This window comes from Jaculus jaculus, chromosome 13, assembly GCF_020740685.1.
Source record: "Jaculus jaculus isolate mJacJac1 chromosome 13, mJacJac1.mat.Y.cur, whole genome shotgun sequence".
Classification (NCBI taxonomy): domain Eukaryota; kingdom Metazoa; phylum Chordata; class Mammalia; order Rodentia; family Dipodidae; genus Jaculus; species Jaculus jaculus.
Window position 1 is genome coordinate 66798187 of NC_059114.1, and position 13010 is coordinate 66811196.

The 13010-nt window shown below is 41.4% G+C and overlaps 1 protein-coding gene across 2 annotated transcripts in view; it reads right to left on the reverse strand.

Annotated features, from left to right (window-relative positions):
- Positions 1 to 13010, reverse strand: part of C7 (complement C7) — a 91497-nt gene that overhangs the window by 50756 nt on the left and 27731 nt on the right. For both annotated transcript variants that reach the window (XM_045132640.1, XM_045132639.1), the window contains exons 5-7: positions 12048 to 12195; positions 10639 to 10777; positions 1190 to 1360 (exon numbers count right to left, since the gene is read on the reverse strand). In XM_045132640.1, the coding sequence (XP_044988575.1) occupies positions 1190 to 1360; positions 10639 to 10777; positions 12048 to 12195 (458 nt within the window). The remainder of the gene's footprint in view (positions 1 to 1189; positions 1361 to 10638; positions 10778 to 12047; positions 12196 to 13010) is intronic.

The window sequence follows — 13010 nt, forward strand, 5'->3', positions numbered from 1 at the left end:
ATACTGCACTTACTGCTAGCCTGACAACCAGCTCCAGGGCTATGGTGACAGATACAGTGATCAATGAAAACTCATGAAAGCATAAATCCAGAGGCTACAGAGAACTCAACTCTAAATCAGACTACCAGCAGGCCTGTGAACATGGCAAAAGAGGGGCGGGGGTAAAGATTGTAAAAGACACAGAGTAAATAGGAATACCCTGAGGCACAGTCCCTCCACCACCCAACAAGGACTTACATAGGCCTTCATGACCTCACAGTAAATAGAAACAGAAACAGGGGTGATGGGATAAAAGTATAACTTGTTATAGTGTGTGTGTGTGTGTGTGTGTGTGTGTGTGTATACAACTTAATTTAAGAAAATGAATTAGGGGCTGAGTAGATAGCTTAGCAGTTAAGGCAATTGCTGTTGAAGTCTTAGGACCCAGGTTCAATTCCCCAGGACCCACATAAGCCTGATACACAAGATGGCACATGCCTCTAGAGTTTATTTGCAGTGGCTAGAGCCCTGGTGCACCCATTCTCTCTCCCTCTGTCTCTTTCACTGTCTCTCTCTCTCTCTCTCTCTCTCAAATAAATAAATAATATTGAAAAATGGAAATATGGGCTGGTGAGATGGCTTAGCAGTTAAGCACTTGCCTGTGACCCCAGTTCGAGGCTCGACTCCCCAGAACCCACGTTAGCCAGATGCACAAGGGGGCACACACATCTGGAGTTCGTTTGCAGTGGCTGGAGGTCCTGGTGAGCCCATTCTTTCTCTCTGTTTCTATCTGCCTCTTTCTCTGTCTGTCTATCACTCTCAAATAAATAAATAAACAAATTTTAAAAAATAGAAACATATTGTATTAAGGGATATACTATTGACTTAATTTAAATAGGAAAGCTGCCAGGAATGGTGGCACAAGCCTTTAATCTGAGCACTCAGGAGGCAGAAGTTGGATAATTTCTGTGAGTTCAAGGCTAGCCTGAGCTACAGAGTGAGTTCCAGGTCAGCTCGTGCTAGAATAAGACTGTACTTCAAAAAAATACATAGATAAGAAATGAAAAACAGAAAAGGTAAACATGCCTTTGTTAATGTTTGCAACACTTAAAACCAGTAAAAAAAAGAAAGAAAGAAAGAAAGAAAGAAAGAAAGAAAGAAAGAAAGAAAGAAAGAAAGAAAGAAAGGTTACCTCATGTTTCATACTAACCTTTTTCTTATGGCTTTTAATGGTGTTTGAAGTATGACTGTGTTCCTGAGATGACGACGAACTAAAAAAACCTCTCCTCCGATTAGATGATGTATAGTCCGTCGACGTCTGCTTTAAGTAAGACCAGCTACTGTTGTAAAACTCATAGTTAAAATCATTATTTACTTTGACCTGCGAAGAAAATGAAATATTTTGCTAAGACCAAGTTAAGCTCTTGGATACATCCGAGATATTTTTGTTATGGACCCTTAATATGTGTGCTTTGTTCACACAGTCTTCCCAGGAGACAGACCTGCACTGACATAAAATGGCTGTGACTCACAGCGAAGGTTGGGCCAGCCTATGGAAATGAAGCACTGCTTCTACAACCACCACCTTGTTAAGCAGAAGGCATGGGATGCATAGCCACAAGCACAGGTGATTCATAAAACACATTTTGTACACAAATTGCATTTTCCTTGAATGTCGGCAGTTAGCTTAGAACAGAGCAAATTCACTCAGCTATGCTGACAGAGAATCATAAAGCATTTGGCTGCTGGTTGTCCACATAATGATGAGAACAGAGTTACAAACAGGATATAGGAGCCAGGTGTGGTGGTACATGCCTTTAATATCAGCTCTCGGGAAGTTGAGATAAGGATGAATCACTGTGTGTTCCTGGCCAGTGTGAGATACAGAATGAATTCCAAGGCATCTTGGGTTAGAGTGAGACCCTGCCTCAAAGAAAAGAAAAATCAGAACAGCTAGGTGTGGTGGCACACGTCTTTAATACCAGCACTCAGGAGGCAGAGGTAGGAGGATTGCTGTGAGTTCGAGCCCAGCCTGAGACTACAGAGTAAGTTCCAGGTCAGCCTGGGCTAGAGCGAGACCCTACCTCAAAAAAACAAGAAAGAAAAGACCAGAACAGAAAGAAAGGAAGGGAAGAGAAGGGGAAAGGGGAAAGGGGAAAGGGGAAAGGGGAAAGGGGAAAGGGGAAAGGGGAAAGGGGAAAGGGGAAAGGGGAAAGGGGAAAGGGGAAAGGGGAAAGGGGAAAGGGGAAAGGGGAAAGGGGAAAGGGGAAAGGGGAAAGGGGAAAGGGGAAAGGGGAAAGGGGAAAGGGGAAAGGGGAAAGGGGAAAGGGGAAAGGGGAAAGGGGAAAGGGGAAAGGGGAAAGGGGAAAGGGGAAAGGGGAAAGGGGAAAGGGGAAAGGGGAAAGGGGAAAGGGGAAAGGGGAAAGGGGAAAGGAAAGGAAAGGAAAGGAAAGGAAAGGAAAGGAAAGGAAAGGAAAGGAAAGGAAAGGAAAGGAAAGGAAAGGAAAGAACAGGGGATAGGGAGCAGTTAGATCATGTACACTTTGTGATATGTATGATACTAGATTTAGCTTTTTAATTCTATTGGGTTAATGTCAAAATTTAATTTTTTCTTACAGTAAATAATAGAAGAAAGGGGTATCCTAAAATAATTTTAAAGCAGACAACAGGTTAGTCACATATGGCTGAGAAATGAGCACTCCAGCTTTCAGCTTTCATAGAAATAATCATTCATTTACCCTTATTTGCACAGGGAGACATGGGGGCCCAGCAGGGACTATAAACATTGGATAACTCTGGTGGACCCAACAATTAAATTCAGACAACATTCACACTATGTTTACAACTCTAGTATTAAAGAATGGTGAACTTTTTTATACTTCTTTTTCAAATTAATCATTTTATAAAGTCTCTTGGTCTTCTTTTTTTTTTTAATTATAGGCAATGAATTTGCTAAAAGTGTCAGTCCATATGGAGTAAAACAGAGCATGTTAAGGGACTCTCTTCCATAATCTCTATTTCCTATAAATATTCAAATTTGGAGCTCTCCTTCCACAGACATTTGTGTTTTTATGTATATACATCAGTGTTTCAGATCAAGACACAAATCAGCACAGAAAACACAGAAATGATAGAAATTATGCACCCTTAAAACAAAACTGAAAGGAAAGATGACAGAAAATTATATAGCCATACTAAATAATGTTTGTGAAGATAAAATATCCATGCTGTTGGATTTAATGAAAGAGAAAGATATAAGTATAACTATGCAAGTATATAGCCATGTTTAAAAAAAACTAGTAGAGGAGTAGGAGAGATGGCTTAGTGGCTAAGGTGCTTGTCTGTGAAGCCTAAAGACCCAGGTTAGATTTGCCAGTATCCATGTAAGTCATATGCACAAGGTGATACATGCATCTGGAGTTCATTTGCAGTGGCTATAGACCCTGTCATGCCCATTCTCACTCACTCTCTCTCTCCCTCTCTTTTGTCCTCTCTCTCTCAAATAAATAAATATTTTTTTAAAAGACTAGAAGAAGCTGGGTGTGGTGGTGCATGCCTTTAATCTCAGCACTCTGGAGGCAGAGGTAGGAGGATCACCTTGAATTAGAGGCCACCCTGAGACTACATAGTGAATTTCAGGTCAGCCTGGACTAGAGTAAAACCATACCTCCAAATAAATAAATAAATAAATAAATTTTTAAAAGACTAGAAGAAAACAGACCAAAAGGGCAGGAAATATTATATGACTTTTACCATATGTTGAAAATTAGGCACACACTGATAGTCAAATGCTGCCATGCCTCAAGGGAAACAATCAACAGACGGGGAGACAGCCTTGGTGGTGAGAGGAGCTCTGCCACATCTACCTCTGATGGAGGACTGACATCTATGGTATTTAATGAACTCAACAAAACTAAACAAGAAAAAAAAAACCTATCAACAAATAGATAAGTGAATTAATCCAACAACTAAAAACAAAATGTGCAAAAAGGGGAGAAACCATGGAAACATGTTCAACTCCCCTTGTCCTAAGAGAAATGTAAACCAAAACTACATAGAGATTCCATCTCTCACCCCTACAAGAACTGCTATGAGAATGTAAATTGGAAATCAGCAGAAATTTCCCCAAAACATCTAAAAGTAGAACTCCCACATGACCCAGCTCTACCACCTCTGAGAGAATCTAAGTCACTGCCATGATGCCCACTCATCCATGTTCCCCATGACACCATCCACAACTGCCAAGATGTGGAGTCAGCCTCAGTGCCCATCAGCAGATGACTAAGTAAAGAAAATGTGGTACAGGGCTGGAGAAATGGCTTAGCGGTTAAGATGCTTGCGTGCAAAGCCAAAGGACCCTGGTTCAATTCCCCAGAACCCACATAAGCCAGATGCACATGGAGGTGCATGCATCTGGAGTTCATCTGCAGCAGCCAGAGGCCCTGGCATACCCATTCTTCACCTCCCTCAGATAAATAAATAAATAAATAAATAAATAAATAAATAAATAAATAAATAATAAATATTAATTTTTTAAAAAAGAAAATGTGGTATAGACCTACACATGAATATAGATAATGAAACCCATTGTTTTGCATGCTCGTGTAAAAATTAATAAGAGGGCTGGAGAGATGGCTCAGCAGTTATGGTGCTTGCTGGGTTTGTTTCCCCAGCACCCATGTAAAGCCAGATGTGCAAAGTGGCCCATGTGTCTGGAGTTCTAGCAGTGGCTAGAGGCCCCAACATACACATTCTTTCTCTATATATATCTGTCTCTACCTGCCTCTTTCTCTCCTCTCTTTCAAATTAATAAATAAAATAGTTAAAAACACTCACTTTAATAGGAAAGACTATTTTCAAAAAAAGAAAGAGAGAGAAGAAAGGAAGGAAAAAAGAAAGGAAGGGGGCTAAATAAGATTGCTTAGTAGTTAAGACATTTGTCTGCAAAGCCAAAGGACCCTGGTTCAGTTCCCCAGGACCCATGTAAGCCACTTGCACAAGGTGGCGCATATATCTGGAGTTCATTTGCAATGGCTGGAGGACTTGGCAAGCCCCTTCTCACTCACTCTATACCTCTTTCTCACAAATAAATAAAATATATATTTTAAAAAACAAAGACAAAAAGAAGGAAGGAAGGAAGGACGAGCCAGGCATGTTAGTGCATGCCTTTAATCCCAGGACTTGGGACAAAGGTAGGAGGATCACCATGAGATCAAGGCCAGCCTGAGACTACAGAGTGAATTATTCCAGGTCAGTCAAAAGGAAGGAAGGAAGGAAGGAAGGAAGGGAGGGAAAGAAAGAAAGAAAGAAAGAAAGAAAGAAAGAAGGAAGGAAGGAAGGAAGGAAGGAAGGAAGGAAGGAAGGAAGGAAGGAAGGAAGGAAGGAAAGAAAGAAAGAAAGAAAGAAAGAAAGAAAGAAAGAAAGAAAGAAAGAAAGAAAGAAAGAACACTTCAGGAGGTATCACCATACCTGACTTCAAATTATACTCCAAAGCCATAGTAATAAAAACAGCATGGGGGACTGGAGAGATGGCTTAGCGGTTAAGTGCTTGCCTGTGAAGCCTAAAGACCCCAGTTCAAGGCTCTATTCCCCAGGACCCACGTTAGCCAGATGCACAAGGGAGCGCACGCGTCTGGAGTTCATTTGCGGTGGCTGGAGGCCCTGGCATGCCCATTCTCCCTCCCTCTATCTGCCTCTTTTTCTCTCTCTGTGTTCGTCGCTTTCAAATAAATAAATAAAATTTTTAAACAAAGAGCGTGGGGGCTGGGCTTGGTGGTGCACACCTTTAATCCCAGCACACGGGTAGGAGGATCTCTGTGAGTTCAAGGTCACCCTGCGAACACAAAGTGAATTCCAGATCAGGTCAGCCTGGGCTAGAGTGAGACCCTACCTCAGAAAAAAAAAAAAACAGCATGGTACTGGCACAAAAACAGACATATAGTTCAGTAGAACAGAATGGAAGACCCAGACCTTAGTTCAAGTAACCACAGCTACCTGATCTTTGACAAAAGAGCCAACAATACACACTGGAGAAAAGACAGGATTTTTGACAAATGGTACTGGAGAATTGGATAACCACACATAGAAAAATTAAACTAGACCCACGACTTTCACCATGCACAAAAGTCAACTCCAAATGGATTAAGGATCTCAACATAACACCTGAAATTCTAAAATGATTGGGGTGGGAGAGTAGGGAATAAGATGGAATCTCAAAGTTGTTTTAATTTAACTTCCTGCAATATTTCTTTTGGCAGGGATAGTTTTAATGTCCTAGGCTTTCTGTAGTTGCATATGAATTTTGATAATGATGACTAGAGATGTTAAGCATATCTTTAAATGAGTATTGGTTATTTGTATTTCCTCTTTTGAGGATTCACTATTCAGTTCTCTGGCCTTTTAGTGGATTGTTTGATTTTTTGTTGCTGTTGTTGCTTAGATTTTTGTTTTATTTTCATTTTTTTATTTGAGAGAGAGAGGCAGATAGAGAAAGAGAGAATGGATATGTCTGGACCTCCACACCGCTACAAATGAACTCCAGGTACACACATTGCCTTATGCATCCAGATGGCCTAGCTGGTTCTGGGGAAGGGGACCTGATTCCTCTGGCTTTGCAGACAAGTGCCTTAACCACTAAGCAATCTCTCCAAATTTGTTGCTTAGTTTTTTAAGATCTTTATAGATTCTAGGTATTATGCATTGGTCAGTTATATCTGGCAGAGGTTTTCTCCCATGGACATAGACAGACATAGATATCGGTATAATGTTTGGGATGGGACATACCTGAGCACAAAATTTGTTTCATATACACCTTACATACATAGCCTAAAGATAATGTTTCACAATACTTTTTAACAATTTTGCACTTAAGACCTACTTTCAGAGTACTGAATTTTTCTCTGTGGCTTAGTATCAGTACTCAAGAAATTGCAGACTTGGTAACATTTTGAATCAAAGATTTCTCAGATTAAGGGTGCTCAATGTGTATAAGGAAGAAAAGATCCATGTGAAGCTCTTGAAACAGGGCTTAGACTACTACAAATGTTCTTCTGTGTGAAGTGTTTTGATCATCACCCAAACTATTACTGGTTAAAAGGTAGGTGGAGGAATCTCAGGTATCATCTTCATATCAATGAGTGAGAAAATTTGGCACTAATTAAAACTGCCTGGGATTGGGGAGATGGCTCAGCGATTAGAGGTGCATGCTGCAAAGCCTGCTGGCCCAGGATTAAATTCCTTAGGATTTGCATAGAGCCAGATACACAAAGTGGAGCATGCATTTGGAGTTTGCAGTGGTAAGTGTCCCTGGGGCACCCATGTTCTTTCTCTGTCTCTTTCTCACACACAAGTAAATAAACATTGAAAAGTAAGCCGAGGGGCTGGAGAGATGGCTTAGCAGTTAAGCACTTGTCTGTGAAACCTAAGGACCCCAATTTGAGGTTTGATTCCCCAGGACCCAAATAAGCCAGATGCACAAGGCAGCGCATTCATCTGGAGTTCATTTGCAGTGGCTGGAGGCCCTGGCACACCTGTTCTCTCTCTCTCTATCTATCTCTATCTGTCTCTTTCTCTCTGTCACCCTCAAAGAAATATATAAAAATAAACCAAAAAAATAAAGCTAAGCATATTGGCGCATGCCTTTAATCCCAGCACTCAGAGGGCAGAGGAAGGAGGATTGCTGTGAGTTCAAAGCCACCCTGAGACTACATAGTGAATTCCAGGTTAGCCTGGGCTACAAGATCCAACCTTGCAAAAACAAAACAAAAAAAAAGTAAATAAATAAATATCAGAAATCATACAGACTTTTAAAAACTGCCTGTTTTATTGTAGTTATTCACTTAATATGTTCCTATGATCTTTCTTCTGAAAACATGGTGAAACTCCTTCATGACGCGTCTCCTGCTTGGCCCATAACTCACCGTCAGCACAGGCTGAAAGGGAACATACGTCTTCCACGTGTTCTCCCAGGTGGGACAAAGCAAAACAGTGCTTTTCTAAGCAACTGTGGAGCAGGAACATGCTTGGGTTCTGAAGACCTTTCCTTTGTATAAGAGTATGAATAAACAGGGCTGGAGAGATGGCTTAGCAGTTAAGGCACTTGCCTGTAAAGCCAAAGGACCCAGGTTCAATTCCCCAGGACCCACATAGACTAGACACACAGGATGGCACATGTGTCTGGAGGTCATGTGCAGCAGCTGGAGGCTCTAGTGCGCCCATTCTCTTTCTCTCTATCTGCCTTTTAAATAAATAAATAGAATATGAAAATGTTTTTTAAGTATGAATAAACAGAGTATTCATGGCAAAGTAAATGGCTTAGCCAAGAAAAAGCAGGTTTGTCCTAGAAAACTCATATGGCTGACAGCTATAATAAAGATCATAAGTGAGATTGATTCATTATGTTTTATGCTTGCTTATTAATACTAACATTCTAGTAAGCCAGAAGTCCTCTTCCACCTTGCAGAGAATTGGATACTCAGTGAGCCCTGGGTGGATGTATTTGAACTTCTGGGGACACAACCTGATTCTATCCATATCTGGGTTCAGCACTTGGATGACTGCCTCACTACCTGCTGTCTCCACCTCACTCACCTCGGGCTGGATCCTCAAATGACCGCTCAACAGCAGGCTGCGGTCTCTCTCTGCTTCACACAAACACCTTCACTTTCAGTGACTGGAAAGGGATTTCAGATTTCAATCCCCAAGCCAAGCCCCACCAACGAAAACGAATGTCAGGACTGGATTGTGCTGTTGCTAAATTTTTCCCTTCAGAAGCTGCCAGCTATTCGCATGTCTACCTTCCAGCTAAATCGCAAAGGCTCTCCCTCATTATTTCCTCTTGCCGGCAACTTTCTACATTGGACCCTTCAGAAAATATATGTGCAATCCCTCCCTCCATATAATTATAACAGAATTAGCAACACATCCTCCCAGGAAGAGAAGAGCAACTGCAATTATATACATATACCTATCTCAATTCTCCCTTGTAGCCAAAGGTTAAATTATAATATAGATGATTCACATAGACTTTAGAAATGAAAAGCAAATTAAAAGAAAGAAATAGGGAGAGTAAAAACGTAATAGAAAAAATAAAGGGCTGTGGCATCTGGTTTGCTAGATCCGAGCTGTGATGCCTTTTAATTTGGTGATGTGGAGTAAGACAGTCGCAGGTCTCCAAATCTCGAGTTTGTACATACATATCATACAGTAAAATATCACCTTCAATAATACTGTAAGGATTAAATCTAAACCAACGGCCTAAAGCAGAGCAGACATGCCTTAACTCTGCCACACCATGCGATGGGCCGGGCTGTATAAAAAGGAGAGAGCTGGCTGAACCAATATTCATGGCTGTTTCCTCACTGCGCTCAGTGTGACCAGTTGCCTCAAGTTACTGCCACCATGCCTTCCTCACCATGATGGGCTGTACCTCTGGAACTGTAACCCAAAATAGATCTTTTCTTTCCTTAAATTGCTCTGTGTTAGGTATTTGGTCACAACAATGAGAAAATTACTAAGACACAGATATATCTGTACATCTAGGTACATATATAATAAACACTTATAGAAAACTTATTGTTGCCTATTAATGTGTTAATTAATTATAGCTTATTAATACACAACATGTGACAGTTATTATGTGTGCATGAGCCTTCAAGTCACTCGCTTTAGTTTGAATATATGACATTCGCCACAGGCACATGTGTTTGAACACACGGCTCCCTGTCAGCGATGCTGTTTAGGAACCCTCAGCAGGCAGAGCCTTGCTAGAGGAAGCAGGTGGAGGAAACCTTGAAGTTTTGTAAACGTCCCCCCACACACTGGCTGTTCTTTCTCTCTGCTTCCCACCTGACCATGTGACCACCAGCTTCCTGCTTCCGCCACGCCTTCTCTACCGTAGTGGACTCCATCCTGTGGAACTGTAAGCCAAAACAAACTCTTCCCTTCTCTAAGCTGCTTCTTGTCAGGCATTTATTCACAGCAATGAGAAAATAGCTCATACCCTGGCTACATCACACTTGCAGTAGGAGGATATATATGCATATTTGTTTTATTGATCTTCTTCTGATTAATAAAACATTTTAAAATAACTGTCACTGTGAGACAGTAAGGAAAGCATTGTAGATATTCTTAGTCAGGGTCCTAACTTTTACCACACATATGAGGGACAGATTATAATGGTTCTGGGCTCACGTGGGGCACCAAAAATAAGGTATCAGCTTGATGGCATAAACTAAAACTATCATTGCCCTGTGCCTAAGAGTTAAGGAATATAGATTCTCTTTAAGTACACTTTAAAAATTTATGTAAACTAACCATGTATTAGGCCATAACTAAATTCTCAACATATACTAAAAACTCTTGGGCTGGAGAGATGGCTTAGTGGTTAAGCGCTTACCTGTGAAGCCTAAGGACCCCAGCTCGAGGTTCGATTCCCCAGGGCCCATGTTAGCCAGATGCACAAGGGGGCACACATGTCTGGAGTTCATTTGCATAGGCTGGAAGCCCTGGTGCACCCAATATCTCTCTCTCTCTCTCTCTCTCTCTCTCCTCTCAAATAAATAAATAAAAATAAAATAAAAAATAAAAAAAACTCTTGTCGTATGATGAACTCAGACAAGAAATGGATTAAAAGTCAACGAAATTGATGTAATTAAGTACCTGAAAGGTGTAGGAGAGGATGTTTCCACTCAGTCTGTAGTAATCACTTCCATCCCCACTGAATACTTTTCTGCAGTAGCCACCAAAGCTTTTGGTGTTGATGACTTTGTTCCTAAACTGGCCGGTGAGTGCATTGTAACTGTGAGAAGAAGAAAAAGGATATGGAGAAGGAAGGGGAGGAGAAATACAGTTAAAAATCAGAAACAGTACTGCTGAAAAAAAAAAGAATGATTGGCCTCCAGAAAGTCTTAAGCAAGCCACAGTTCCACACTTGAGAAAAACGCAAATAACGAGAACAGCACCCTTCTTCCTGCCACTCCTTCTCCAGCTTCCCCTTGCGGTAAAATAGTTAACACTGATGGGTGGGAAATCTAACCTCCTCTCAGCCTAAGAACGTGTTTGAGAAATGCAGGCCTGTCGTATCTACAGCAACAGCTGCTTTTAAATTGAATCTTTGGATAAAATCAATACAATTAAGGTAACTAGGAGGAGACAGTGCTTTTTATAATGAATTTGCAACTGATTCTCTTAGTGGGCAGAAGACTCCTTAAAGTAACTTCGTCCTTTTTTCCTGCTAACAAATTTTGAACATTATAGGAAAACCTCATCTATCCCTCAAAACTCAATTATCTTAAAGATAGCAGCTTAAATTTAACTTAATCCTAAATTTCTTAAAGCCTTAGCTTATGGATACAATGACCCTTAAAAATTCCTCAGAATTCTCTTTTAATAGCAAACCTGAGAGTTTCTCAGGCTCTCTGGAAATGAATGTTCCTGGCTAATGCAGGCAATCGCTTTTCAGCCTGGGTATTATTGCTCTGTCTTGTCTTTTTCCCCTCTCTCAGTCTATTATCTTCATTTTCTTGAGGAGCCTTGTGTTGATGAATCTCACTCTCCTCCAGGTGTGGTGGTGTATGCCTTGAATGCCAGCACTCGGGAGGCAGAGGTGGGAGGATTGTCCTAAGTTCCAGGCCAGCCTGAGACTGCATAGTGAATTCCAGGTCAGCCTGGGCTAGAGCAAGACCCTACCTTTTAAAAAAATTTAAAAAAAAAAAAGTAAAGTAAAGTAAACAAAACAAAAGAATCTCACTCTTACTCTCACTTCCAGCTCTCCCTCGCTCTTATTCCCTCACCTCTTTCCTTTTCCTACAGATTTCTGAGAGGTTTCCCGGGATGTAGGACTTCAACTGCTAAAACCAAGCCTAGCTGCAGTAACAGCCCACTTTATCTTACTACACGTATTTAAGTACGAATTCTTTAAAGTTTGTCAAGCTGTGGCAAAGAATTCTGAGCCAGCAAAAAGCCTTGGCTATTGGGTGATATATGACTGGACTTGCCAAGCCCCAAAACAAAACAAAAGTAAAACCCACAACCCATGAATACACCCCAAAGTCCACTGAGCACCTTACCCGCTGCCGGTAAGTTCCACGTTGGGAGGAGGTTTGAGGACGTCACAGGAGGGTCTGCCTTCGGAGTCCTCGCATCTGTCTTCATCAGCGCCGTCCTCCTCACAGTCCGCATCCCCGTTGCAGACCAGCGATTTGCTGATGCACTGACCTGGACAAGAGAAAGCCCCGCAGGCAGACCCAAAAGAGGGGAGCAGGCAAGCGCGAGCTGAGGTCACCTCCGGCCGTAGGCTTCAGTACACCCTCGGGGTGTCTAGGAAATGACTAGTGATGATTTGGATCTCTTGTTTATCTATTTTTTTATTTTTTGGTTCTTTTCAAGGTAAGATCTTGCTTGAGCCCAGGCTGACCTGGAATTCACTATGAAGTCTCAGGGTGGCCTTGAACTCACAGTAATCCTCCTACCTCTGTCTCCCAAGTGCTAGGATTAAAGGTGTGTGCCACCACGCCCAGCTTGGTGTCTCTCTCTCTCTCTCTCTCTCTCTCTCTCTCTCTCTCTCTCTCTCTCTTCTCTTCTCTTCTCTTCTCTTCTCTTCTCTGCTGCTGCTGCTGCTTCTTCTTCTTATTATTATTCTTATTCTTATTCTTCTCTCTCTCTCTCTCTCTCTCTCTCTTTTTTTCTCTCCATACATATATATTTGCAAACAGAGAGACTGAATGAATATGGGTTCACCAGAGCCTCTATGCACTGGAAACAAACTCCAGATAAATGCACCACTTCATGCATCTGGCTTTACATGGATACTGGGGAATTGAACCCAGGTCATTAGACTTTGCAGGCAAGTACCTTAACCGCTGAGACATCTCTCAGCCCCTTGGTCTCTCTTTTTGCAAAGCACAGAATTGATCCTTACCTCTGACAGACAAATTTGAAAACGGGAACTGAACTCAAAATTCTAGACTTTCTCCAATTATCATCAAACATTTTTTTTTTATCTCAGTCTTCCAAAATCCATACAGTACTGA